General features: G+C 44.1%; 1 protein-coding gene across 1 annotated transcript in view; it reads right to left on the bottom strand.

Annotated features, from left to right (window-relative positions):
* adgb (androglobin) overlaps positions 1-13,390 on the bottom strand; it is a 139,099-nt gene that overhangs the window by 79,935 nt on the left and 45,774 nt on the right. Inside the window, exons 8-13 of the mRNA XM_070435854.1 lie at positions 8,988-9,169; positions 8,599-8,697; positions 6,249-6,343; positions 5,547-5,721; positions 5,182-5,266; positions 401-549 (exon numbers count right to left, since the gene is read on the bottom strand). Of these exons, the coding sequence (XP_070291955.1) occupies positions 401-549; positions 5,182-5,266; positions 5,547-5,721; positions 6,249-6,343; positions 8,599-8,697; positions 8,988-9,169 (785 nt within the window). The remainder of the gene's footprint in view (positions 1-400; positions 550-5,181; positions 5,267-5,546; positions 5,722-6,248; positions 6,344-8,598; positions 8,698-8,987; positions 9,170-13,390) is intronic.

Genomic DNA, 13,390 nt, shown 5'->3' with positions numbered 1-13,390 from the left:
AGCGCAAGAGAAGGAGGAGGAGGAAGAGCGAGAGAGAGAGCGAGAGAGAGAGCGAGAGAGGGAGGGAGGGAGGGAGAAGAGCGAGACAGAGAGAGAGAGGAGAGGGAGAGAGGAGAGCGAGAGAGAGAAGGGAGAAAGAGCGAGAGAGAGAGAGAGAGCGAGAGAGAGAGGAGGAGAGAAAGGACAGAGGGAGAGAGAGACTAGAGCAGAGAGAGATCTTATGACCCACTAAAGGCTTAATACTTTTGGTCAGTGTTTGAGTTTATGTTTACTAACAGCAAGAGATCTGCAGGAAGTCTAGTACTGTACACATCTCTGATGGATTGTGGGGAAAATATTTTCTAGACCCCCTCTCATGGACCAGGTCAGTGTGGCTCAGTGGCTGTGGTGTCCATTCTACTCAGCTGTGTCCACTTCGTACAGTGAGTTGATGCTGTGTCGTGCAGTACTGGGCTCCGGGGCCCTCGGCTCTCGCTCTCCTCTGTCTCGGCGAAGGACGCCAGCGTGGAGCTGCATGCATGCTTCCTGTGACTGCTCTGCTGGGCCTCCCTTGAACACATGTCATACACATCATATCATGTGCAAGCGTCATATACACACACATCATTCACATCAAATCACATATGGGAACATCACGCATATATCATATCACCTACAGGATCATACACACAGACAGACACAGGTCATATCAAATACACGCATCGTAGATCTATACACATCACGCACCATGGGCGTATAACACAGTTATTCACACTGTCAAACATACAATGACAGACTACATTATATAGTACAGTAAACACAGTGATAGGTCAATGAACACTGTTACAAACCCAACACAACATTTTGCATACAGACGTAGAATCTTAATTTGATCACCCTGTTGAGGATTATTTAAAACTTGTAGTGTATTTGAGAATCAAAAAAGGCTTCTAAAGTTTGTAATTTTCACTTCATTATAATCCAAATAATAAATCCAATTTCCTGTTGCTGCAGAATTATTTTCCTGCTGTAGGAAACTGGCTCAAATTAATATCCTACATCTCATAATATTCATGGGGGAACAATGAAAGTAGTCTTTGAGATAGGGGAGAGAGTATTGAAACATTCAGTATAGATTAGGTCTATTTCACCTAGTGGACATACAGTACATGCACTCCTAAAGTGCCTTCAGAAAGTATTCACACCCCTTGACTTTTTCAAAAGGTTGTTGTGTTACAAAGTAGGATTAAAATGGATTTCATTGTCATTTTTTGTCATTGATCTACACAAAATACTCTAATTTCAAAGTGGAAGAACAATTCTAACAGTTGTAAATCATAAAAAAAAAAACACTAATATATCTTGATAAAATACGTTTTCAACCCCTGAGTTGATACATGACTACTGACGTCTGTAGCCATGAAATGCTTTGAAAGGCTGGTCATGGCTCATATCTACACACACATCATTCACATCAAATCACATATGGGAACATCACGCATATATCATATCACCTACAGGATCATACACACAGACAGACACAGGTCATATCAAATACACGCATCGTAGATCTATACACATCACGCACCATGGGCAGTATAACACTGTTATTCACACTGTCAAAACATACAATGACAAACTACATTATATAGTACAGTAACCACAGTGATAGGTCAATGAACACTGTTACAAACCAACACAACATTTTGCATACAGACGTAGAATCTTAATTTGATCACCCTGTTGCAGGATTATTTTAAAACTTGTAGTGTATTTGAGAATCAAAAAAGGCTTCTAAAGTTTGTAATTTTCACTTCATTATAATCCAAATAATAAATCKAATTTCCTGTTGCTGCAGAATTATTTTCCTGCTGTAGGAAACTGGCTCAAATMAATATCCTACATCTATAATATTCATGGGGGAACAATGAAAGTAGTCTTTGAGATAGGGGAGAGAGRATTGAAACATTCAGTATAGATTAGGTCTAGTTCACCTAGTGGACATTCAGTACATGCACTCCTAAAGTGCCTTCAGAAAGTATTCACACCCCTTSACWTTTTCAAAAGGTTGTTGTGTTACAAAGTAGGATTAAAATGGATTTCATTGTCATTTTTTGTCATTGATCTACACAAAATACTCTAATTTCAAAGTGGAAGAACAATTCTAACAGTTGTAAAAWKTAAAAAATAAAACACTAATATATCTTGATAAAATACGTTTTCAACCCCCTGAGTTGATACATGACTACTGACGTCTGTAGCCATGAAATGCTTTGAAAGGCTGGTCATGGCTCATATCAACACCGTTATCCCAGAAACCATAGACCCATGCCAATCTGCATACCGCATCAACAGATCCACAGATGCAATCTCTATTGCACTCCACACTGCCCTTTCAAAACTGGACAAAAGGCACACCTATGTGAGAATGCTACTCATTGACTACAGCTCAGCGTTCAACACCATAGTGCCCTCGCAGCTCATCACTAAGTTAATGACCCTGGGACTAAACACCTCCCTCTGCAACTAGATCCTGGACTTCCTGACTTGGCCACCCCCAGGTGGTGAGGGTAGGTAACAACACATCCGGCARGCTGATCCTCAACACGGGGGCCCCTCAGGGGTGCATGCTCAGTCCCCTCCTGTACTTCCTGTTCACTCATGACTGCATGGCCAGGCACGACTCCAACACCATCATTAAGTTTGCTGACGACACAACAATGGTAGGCCTGATCARCGACAACAATGAGACAGCCTATAGGGAGGTCAGAGACCTGACCTGGTGGAGCAAGGACAACAACCTCTCCTTCAACTTGATCAAAACAAAGGAGATGATTGTGGACTACAGGAAAAGGAGGGCCGAGCATGCCCCCCCCCATTCTCATCGACAGGGCTGTAGTGGAGTAGGTTGAGAGCTTCAAGTTCCTTGGCGTCCACATCACCAACAAACTAACATGGTCCAAGCACACCAAGACAGTCGTGAAGAGGACACGACAAAACCTATTCCCCTCAGGAGACTGAAAAGATTCGGCATGGGTTCTCAGATCCTCAAAAGGTTTTACAGCTGCACATTCGAGAGCATCCTGACGGGTTGCATCACTGCCTGGTATGGAAACTGCTCGGCCTCCGACCGTAAGGCACTACAGAGGGTAGTGCATACGGCCCAGTACATCACCGGGGTTAAGCTTCCTGCCATCCAGGACCTTAATGCCAGGCGGTGTCAGAGGAAGGTCCTAAAAATTGTCAAAGACACCAGCCACCCTAGTCATAGACTGTTCTCTATGCTACTGCACGGCAAGCGGTACCGGGGCGCCAAGTCTAGGTCCAAGAGGCTTCCAGACAGCTTCTACCCCCAAGCCATAAGACTCCTGAACAGCTAATCAAATAGCAACCCGGACTATTTGCATTGCCCCCCCTATCTATGCATAMTCACTTTAATAACTCTACCTACATGTATCAATTACCTCGATACCGGTGCCCCCGCACATTGACTCTGTACCGGTACCCCCTCTATATAGCCCCCTATTGTAATTTACTACTGCTTCACTTGTTATTCTTATCTCTTACTTTTTTGGGGGGTTATTTTCCTTAAACTGCATTGTTGTAAGTAAGCATTTCACTGAAAGGTCTACAACTGTTGTATTCGGCGCATGTGACAAATAACATTTGATTTGATACATGTTAGAATCACCTTTGGCAGTGATTACAGCTGTAAGTCTTTCTGGGTAAGTCTAAGAGCTTTGCACAACTGGATTGTACAATATATGCACATTATTCTTAAAAAAAAAAACATTAAGCTCTGTCAAGTTGGTTGTTGATCTTTGCTAGACAGTCATTTTTATGTCTTGCCATGATTTTCAAGCCGGTTTAAGTCAAAACAGTAACTAGGCCACTCAGGAACATTCAATGTCGTCTTGGTAAGCAGCTCCAAAGTATATATTTGTGTTTTAGGTTATTGTCCTGCTGAAATGTGAACCAGATTTTCCTGTAGGATTTTGCCTCTGCTTAGGTCTATWCCATTTATTTTTGTCATAGAAACTCCCTTGCCGATGACAAGCAATACCCATAACACGAAGCAGCCACCACCATGCTTGAAAACCTGAAGAGTGGTACTCAGTGATGTGTTGGATATGCCCCAAACGTAACTTGTATTCAAGACATAATGTTAACTTCTTTGACACACTTTTTGCAGTTTAACTTTAGTGCCTTATTGCAGACGGGTTGCATGTTTTTGAATAATTTTGTTGTACAGGCTTCCTTCTTTTCACTCTGTCAATTGGATTAGTCTTGTGAAGTATCTGCAAAGTTGTTGATGCATTCAAATGTTTCTCCTATCACAGCCATTAAACTCTGCAACTGTTTTATAGTCACCATTGGCCTCATGGTGAATTCCCTGAGCGGTTTCCTTCCTCTCCGGCAACTGAGTTAGTAAGGACGCCTGTATCTTTGTAGAGACTGGGTGTATTGATACACCATCCAAAGTGTAATTAATAACTTCACCATGCTCAAAGGGATATACAACGTCTGCTTTTTTATTTATACTCTACCTATAGGTGCCCTTTTTTACGATGCATTGGAAAACCTCCCTGATCTTTATGGTTAAATATGTGTTTAAAATTCACTGTTCAACTGAGGGATCTTACAAATAATAGCATGTGTGGGGTACAGAGATGAGGTTAGACAGTCATTCAAAAATCATGTTAAACACTATTATTGTACACAGATTCTATGCAACATATTATATGACTCATTAAGCACATTTTAACTCCTGAACTTATTTAGGTTTGCCATAACAAAGAGGTTGAATACTTATTGACTCAAGACATTTCAGCTTTTCATATTTAATTAATTTGTAAAAATGTCTAAAAACATAATTCCACTTRGACATTATGGGGTATTGTGTGTAGGCCAGTGACACACAATCTCAAGCTGTAACACAACAACATGTGGAAAAAGTCAAGGGGTGTGAATATWTTTTAAAAGGCACTGTATCTGAGACYTACAGATAACTATGTCCAGCAACTGTCTGTGTCTGAGGCATGGACTAGACTACTTCCGCCCACATTGCTAGAGCCTAGCCAAGATGCTCTCACTCTATGGGGTATAATGCACGCACACATGCACACTGGTCTGGTTAGACTCCACTGACTGCCTCAATTTGTCCATTCAGAATAAATCCACTGTGTATGGTACAGTACATACATCTCAGCAGGCATGGTCAACAGCCTGTAGTTGAGGAAGGGGCTGGATATCTCGATGAACTGCTCTGGTTTCACCACCGCAGGCTCTATGCAGAGAAACAACACGGGTTATGATGTAAAACTTTTTCATTTTTCTACTACCGTTTATAGTTTTCTAAGATTTAAATTGTTTTTGTCACAGTGTACTGATTTCAAAGGCCCCCCAGAACCTCAACTTAAATCTCCTTCTTCCCTCTCGCCATCCTTTCGTCCACCCTCAGCCCCATCTCACCCCCTCACCCCACCGTTGCGCAGCACGTCCTCCCCCCTCCCTGCAGCACCCCGTATCCTCCACCCTAACCAACTTTCACCCCCTCCCTCTCTCACCCCGGGGCTCYTCTGTAATTGTGGTCTCCTTGCGGGGTCGGATGAGTTTCCAGCGGGGCACGGCGGGTGGTTTGGGGGGTGCCACCAGAGGGCAGGCGCGGGTACGGGTCACCAGGACTGGGTGGCTGTAGAGCCGAGACAGACCGTAGTGCCTCAGCCGCTCCGACGAATCCGCCTGGAACAGCACAGGAGATGGAAAGACTGCAGCTGCTAAGCACTGATACAGGGTCAGATCTTCTTCATGGTCCTAATGGCTAATGTTAGGATTGAGGATGGGTCTGTGGTTTAGGGGGGGAAGTTCTACAGTATATAGAGTTAGGAAACCAGGGATGAATCTTGGAATTATAAGGGTGTATCAATTATGGAAGACGAGTGGCAAGTCTAACGATCCATATTGGGCAGAACATGCCCCAGAACTGAAGACTCCATTGGCACGTTTCATCTCCTCCGTCCCCCCGCTGGTTCTGAGGCCTGGGTACATTCGTATAGGCTATTACGGGTTGTAAGTTACATGGAAAGTGACCAGTTTCAGTGCACATTTTGTAAATAAGCGTTAAGCATGTTTCAGATGTAGTCAGTGCCTGGATATTGCTTTAAAATGTAGAATATTTAAACTGACCTAGGCTCATTTACAACYAGAAATATACTTATCACCACAGCTGGATAGCTTATGGTATTTATATGAAGAATGTTGGACCGTACCATCTGTCCCAGTACAGAGGTCTTCTTCTCCAGGAGGTGTAGTGGCTGGTAGCTGGCACACACCACCATCTCTGGAGCAGGAGGGGGTGAAATACCTGAACAGGGCAGGAGACACACACACACACAGAGTGCTCAGGAGACATGCTTTTCATTTACAGGTCCAATAGAGGGGCATGACACCAACAATGGGAGGGGGGGAACGTGGGAGTGAGAGAGAGAGAGTGTGAGAGGGAGCTTGCGAGAGAGAGATATAATACTGCGTAGAGAGAGAGAAATTGTGAAATGGCATGTACAATTAGCTTCATGACATTTCACATTTCATGGGTCAGCTGAGGACATGGATCCTATAATGAGAGGAGAGAATAAGAGGAATGCTCAGGAGAATCACTTGTTTCTAGGCGTCACAGAAAAAAAAAAAAAAAAATGTTTTAAATGTTCAAATAAGTAAAAAGACATTGAGAATCTTGACAGAGATTCTTGAATTCAAAGTGACTTTCACAGAGATTGTGGGGGGCGTTAACTTCCATCGGAGGTCTTGGAGACAGAAGTCATTGTGCGGTGCAGAGAAAGGAGATGCCTTGCTATCTGAGGCACCATTTGACTCTTCCACTGACAATCTCACTATGCATCACATGATGAGCGTATAGGCCAGGAGACATGGAAAATCTATTTGAGTAATCACTGGATCTGTGAGGGAATGATATAGAAGCTGCATTCATAGAGAATTGAATGGAGAAGGAATGAGTCGTGCTGAATCTATGCAAGGTTAATAATACAACCGAATCTAAATGAAAATGCAAGGCAAATGTATCTATGATATAAATACAATGTTTAGTGTGTGTGGTGTGTGTACCTCAGGCACAAAAGATTTAGGGATTGGTGCCAAATCACTGCAGTTTAATCTCCCACATGTTAATTATCATTGAGAGAGAGGGAATGGGAGAGAAAAACATGTTTTAAAGAGGGAGTTTGAAAAAGTGTGTGTGTGCATGCGTGCGCCAGAACGGATGGGAAAAATAAGGGTGCTTTCATAAATTAATTTTGGCTATCTACAGAGCACTTGTTTGAGTGTGCCACAACGCAGAACAGCTGATGAATTTACGAACGCGCAACACCSATTGAAAATGACAGGTGACAGTAAAGGTTGGCAAAAAAGTTAGTCACTAACACTAGATAATATGAAAACAMCCTAACTAGCTCTGCTAGGGCGAGTAAAATGGTCAGAGTGAGGCGTTCTCTCATTTGTGTCTGGAAGGAGCTAGCAAGCTAGCCGACGTTAGCCAGTTAGCTTGGGTGCTTGACTGCCGTTGTGATGTCAGAACGCACGAATCTACCCTACTCCCCCGCCAGAGCGTCCAGTGTGCGCTTTGAACGCTACGAGAGCGAAACGATCAGAATTTACGAACGGACAACACTCTGAATTTATGAACGGCCCAGAGCGCACTCTGACACACTGGAGGCAATTTACGAACGCACCCCAAGACAGACAGAGATCGAGGGAGGGGGCATGAGCTAAAGAGAACCCGTGCAGGCAGAACAGTTGAAACAAAATCACTCTGTACACAGCAGTACTTTAAATACACACAATATTGCTGTTGAGAAAATTCCAGATTGTCTGCATAATCKAAAAACATTCAGCTCAGACACCCATACATACCCCACAAGACATGCCAGGAGTCTCTTTACTGTCCCCAAGTCCAAAACAAATTCACAGCAACGCACAATTCTATACAGAGCCATGATCGCATGGAAATCCCATCTCTAATTACTCAAGCAAACAACAGAATGACCTTTAAAAAAAACAGATTCAACAACAGTGAGGGTACACAAACAAGCACACAACATGTTTTGTTGTTGTATTGTTTGTGTAATTGTCTGTTGTTGAATTGTTTGTATATCATTTTATTTTAAATGTGTGTTACTGTCCTTGTCTATCGTCTTGCTGGAAGATCCAGTTGGCAAACCATGTTTTTGGCTAAAATGTCTGAGTAAAGTTCATAATGCGATGACCTTAACAAGGGCCCCAGGAACAGTGGAAACAAAATAGACCCACAGCATCAAATATTCACCACCATATTTTAAAGTAGATATGGAGTTCTTTACTGTTTCATATCCTTCTTTCGACGCCAAACMCACCACTGTTTCTATTCTCATGTCATCTGACCACAGCACCAGCTCCAATCCAAGTGCAAACGCCATTAAGCCGACTCCATGTGTTTACATTTGTTAAATTACATGAAAATAGAGCTCTTCGGCCATGCACACCAGTGGTGGGTTTGGCGTCGAAAGAAGGATGTGATGAGCAGAAAAAAAACATACCCCAAAAAATGTGGACCTGTGTGTAACTTACTGTCTGTAGTGGGCTGATTGGAAGTGTTGGGCTGGACAGCATTGGGCTGAGATGACTTTCTGTCTTTATCCATATCTTTCCCTTTCTTCTTGGCTGAATCTGACACCAACATAACAGTCATTAYGGAAACGTAAATACAGGAGTGAGTAAGAAGACGGGAAAGGCAGTGGTATACTTTCTCCCACAGACAGTTAAGTTCATCCGTTGATTAACTTAAACACTCGATTAGATAAAACAGCCCACACACACACAAGTGATCCTYATCTAATCAATCATTTAATTGACTCTCTTAATTAAAGACGTTTAATCAGTGCGTGTGTAAATTGCTATCTGTGTCAGGTTTAGTGGGACAGACAGACAGAGGGAGAGAGAGACAGACAGAGCAGCACCTTTGCTTTTCTCCGGGGTTCTGGTTGCTGTGGGAGACTCGCCCTTGCACTCGTTGAGCCTGGACTCCCTCACTCCGGAGGTTTCCCTGGTCAGGGGCTTCTCCTCCGAGCTCTCCTCCACATAATGGAATTTGGGAACGGTGTCCTTCAGGAAGTCCCAAACCTTGCCCAGGTACCGGGACCTGAGAGATTGGACACATCACACTGTAAAACTATTTACCCAGTTGTTTATCAATGATCCCACATGACTGGATATGTAATGGTTACATAACGTACTAACAACTAACCAAGTGTTAGATTTACAGAATGAGATGTGTTAGCGCTGGGCAAAAGAATAAAGAAGGTTGATGACTTCAGGATAAATAAAGCACTTAACTATTTAAAATGTTATTTGTGTCTGGTATCTAATTTCAGTCCTGTCGATTGGCCACCATGACACATAATATATGTCAAAACAGATGAGTGTTGTTATGAGTGGCGTTCATTTAGCTCCGGGCATGTTCCATATTCATTCATTTCAGGCTTTGTTGAAAGATTTCTTGCCAGTGATTCCAACACAAGCCTTTTCATTTAGGATAACTGAATGATCAAATCACATCTAATTTTATTTGTCACACACACACGTGTTTAGCAGATGTTATTGCGGGTGTAGCGAAATGCTTGTAGAGGGTTGTCATTAGGCTTATTCTTACGATGACTCATTGACAGCTGCCTGCTCTGGAGTGCCTGTGAAGTTGTGGCTGGAGWTAAAATAGTAATGTTAGCTGCTGGCAGTGTGTGTGTGTGTGTCAGTGGAGGCTCCTTGGAGGAGAGGGAGGACCATCCGACTCAGTGAATTTCAGAAAAATACAAATAGTTTTTTTTTTTTTAAACCAAATAACTGATTATCTTACGGCAAAAAAGACCTTCTGGWTATCAGGACAGCGATCACTCACCTCGGATTAGACAAAGTTTTTTTCTTCAACAGGACATACTCCGAACACCCGACAAGGCCAAAATCCCAGTTATTTGCAAGAGGAAGAGACTCAGGAACAAAGGACACAGAGCGGGGTGCCTCGTAAGGATCCGCAGAAGGCAAGTGGGAAAGCTGCCGTTACCATCAATATTACTCGCCAACGTGCAATCATTGGACAATAAATTAGACGAGGTACGATCACGAATATCCTACCAATGGGACATCAAAAACTGTAATATCTTATGTTTTACGGAATCGTGGCTGAATGATGACATGGATATTCAGCTAGCGGGATATGCGCTGCACCGCCAAGAGTAGAACAGCACAGGGGGGTAAGTAAGACAGGGGGGGGGGTCTGTGCATATTTGTAAACAACAGCTGGTGCACGAAATCTAAGGAAGTCTCTAGATTTATTTGGCTAGAGTTTTAAACTATAGCTAATATTTTCGTGGCTGTTTATTTACCGCCACAGACGGATGCTGGCACTAAGACCACAATCAGTCAGCTGTATAAGGAAATAAGCAAACAGGAAACCACTCACCCAGAGGCAGCGCTCCTAGTGGCCGGAGACTTTAATGCAGGAAAACTTAAATCAGTTCTACCTAATTTCTATCAACATGTTAAATTGTGCAACCAGAGGGAAAAAAATTCTGGATCACCTTTACTCCACACACAGAGACGTGTACAAAGCTCTCCCTCACCCTCCATTTGGTAAATCCGACTACAATTCTATCCTCCTGATTCCTGCTTACAAGCAAAATGAAAGCAGGAAGCACCAGTGACTCGGTCTATAAAAAGTGGTCAGGTGAAGCAGATGCTAAACTACAGGACTGTTTTGCTATCACAGACTGGAACATGTTACGGGATTCTTCCGATGGCATTGAGGAGTATACCACATCAGTCTCTGGCCTGTACGTACATACCCCAACCGAAGCCATGGATTACAGGCAACATTCGCACTGAGCTAAAGGGTAGAGCTGCAGATTTAAGGTGTGGACTCTAAACCCGGAAGATTATAAGAAATCCTGCTATGCCTTCCGACGAACCATCAAACAGACAAAGCATCAATACAGGGCTAAGATTGAATCGTACTACACCAGCTCCGACGCTCGTCTTATGTGGCAGGGCTTGCAAACTATTACAGACTACAAAMGGAAGCACAGCCGGGAGCTGCCCAGTGACACGAGCCTACCACACGAGCTAAATCACTTCCATGCTCGCTTCGAGGCAAGCAACACTGAGGCATGGATGAGAGCATCAGCTGTTCCAGACGACTGTGTGATCACGCTCTCCACAGCCGACGTGAGTAAGACCTTTAAACAGGTCAACATACACAAGGCTGTGGGGCCAGACGGATTACCAGGARGTGTGCTCTGGGCATATGCTGACCAACTGGCAGGTGTCTTCACTGACATTTTCAACATGTCCCTGATTGAGTCTGTAATACCAACACGTTTCAAGTAGACCACCATAGTCCCAGTGCCCAAGAACACAAAGGCAAACCTGCCTAAATGACTACAGACCCGTAGCACTCACGTCCGTAGCCATGAAGTGCTTTGAAAGGTTGGTAATGGCTCACATCAACACCATTATCTCAGAAACCCTAGACCAACTCCAATTTGCATACCGCCCAAACAGGTCCACAGATGATACAATCTCTATTGCACTCCACACTGCCCTTTCCCACCTGGACAAAAGGAACACCTATGTGAGAATGCTATTCATTGACGACAGCTCAGCGTTCAACACCATAGTACCCTCAAAGCTCATCACAAAGCTAAGGATCCTGGGACTAAACACCTCCCTCTGCAACTGGATCCTGGACTTCCTGACGTGCCACCCCCAGGTCACGTCTGCCACGCTGATCCTCAACACTGGAGCCCCTTGGGGGTGCGTGCTCAGTCCCCTCCTGTACTCACTGTTCACCCACGACTGCATGGCCAGCACGACTCCAACACCATCATTAAGTTTGTAGACGACACAACAATGGTAGGCCTGATCACGACAACAAGAGACAGGTATAGGAGGTCGCAGACCTGGCGGGTGGTGCCAGAATAACAACCTATCCTCAAGTAACCAAGCTAAGGAGTTGATTGTGGACTACAGGAAAAGGAGGACCGAGCACTCCCCCCATTCTCATCGACGGGCTATAGTGGAGCAGGTTGAGAGCTTCAAGTTCCTTGTGTGCACATCACAACAAACTAGAATGGTCCAAACACACCAAGACAGTCGTGAAGAGGCACGACAAAGCCTATCCCCCTCACGAAACTAAAAAGATTTGGCATGGGTCTTGAGATCCTCAAAAGGTTCTACAGCTGCAACATCGAGAGCATCCTGACTGGTTGCATCACTGCCTGGTATGGCAATTGCTCGGCCTCTGACCGCAAGGCACTACAGAGGGTAGTGCGTACGGCCCAGTACATCACTGGGGCTAAGCTGCCTGCCATCCAGGACCTCTACACCAGGCAGTTTCCGAGGAAGGCCCTAAAAATTGTCAAGGACCCCAGCCACCCCAGTCATAGACTGTTCTCTCTACTACCACATGGCAAGCGGTACCGGATGCCAAGTCTAGGACAAAAAGGCTTCTCAACAGTTTTTATCCCCAAGCCATGGCTATCCGGACTATGTGCATTGTGTGCCCCCCCCCAACCCCTCTTTTACACTGCTGCTACTCTTTGTTTATCATACATGCATAGTCACTTTAACTATACATTCATGTACATACTAACTCAATTGGCCCGACCAACCAGTGCCACCGCACATTGGCTAACCGGGCTATCTGCATTGTGTCCCGCCACCCACCACCCACCATCCCCTCTTTTACACTACTGCTACTCTCTGTTCATCATATATGCATAGTCACTTCAACCATATCTACATACTAACTCAATCCGCCCGACTAACCGGTGCCTATATATAGCCTTGCTACTGTTATAGCCTCACTACTGTATATAACATCACTGCTGTTTTTTTCACTGTTGTTTTATTTTACTTACCTATTGTTCACCTAATACCTTTTTTGCACTGTTTGTTAAAGCCTGTAATTAAGCATTTCACTGTAAGGTCTACACCTGTTGTATTCGGCGCACGTGACAKACTTTGATTTGATTAAAACAGACTTTTCAATGAATGGTGTAGCCGGAGGACAGCTATTTTCCATCCTCCTCTAGGTACATWGACTTCAATGATGTTTCGGCATTGAGTAATTGTCTCTGGCCCCTTCCCAGTTAGGGGGAGTGATGAGCTCTACAGCAGTCTCAACTCAATCGCTGGTTGAAAACWMTTTTCTGCCCKTCCCAAAATATATATTTTGTAGATAWTTGGCCCTCTTTATGGGACTCACCCACAGGACCAAACCTGGCCTGTTGAGGAGTGACGGACTCCATCCTAGCTGGAGGAGTGCTCTCATCTTATCTATCAACATAGACAGGGCTCTAACTCCTCTAAC

Source organism: Salvelinus sp. IW2-2015, linkage group LG28 (genome assembly GCF_002910315.2).
Source record: "Salvelinus sp. IW2-2015 linkage group LG28, ASM291031v2, whole genome shotgun sequence".
NCBI classification, from domain to species: Eukaryota; Metazoa; Chordata; class Actinopteri; order Salmoniformes; family Salmonidae; genus Salvelinus; species Salvelinus sp. IW2-2015.
The sequence above is the reverse complement of the archived record's forward strand: the minus strand, read 5'-3'. Positions and strand labels throughout refer to the sequence as shown.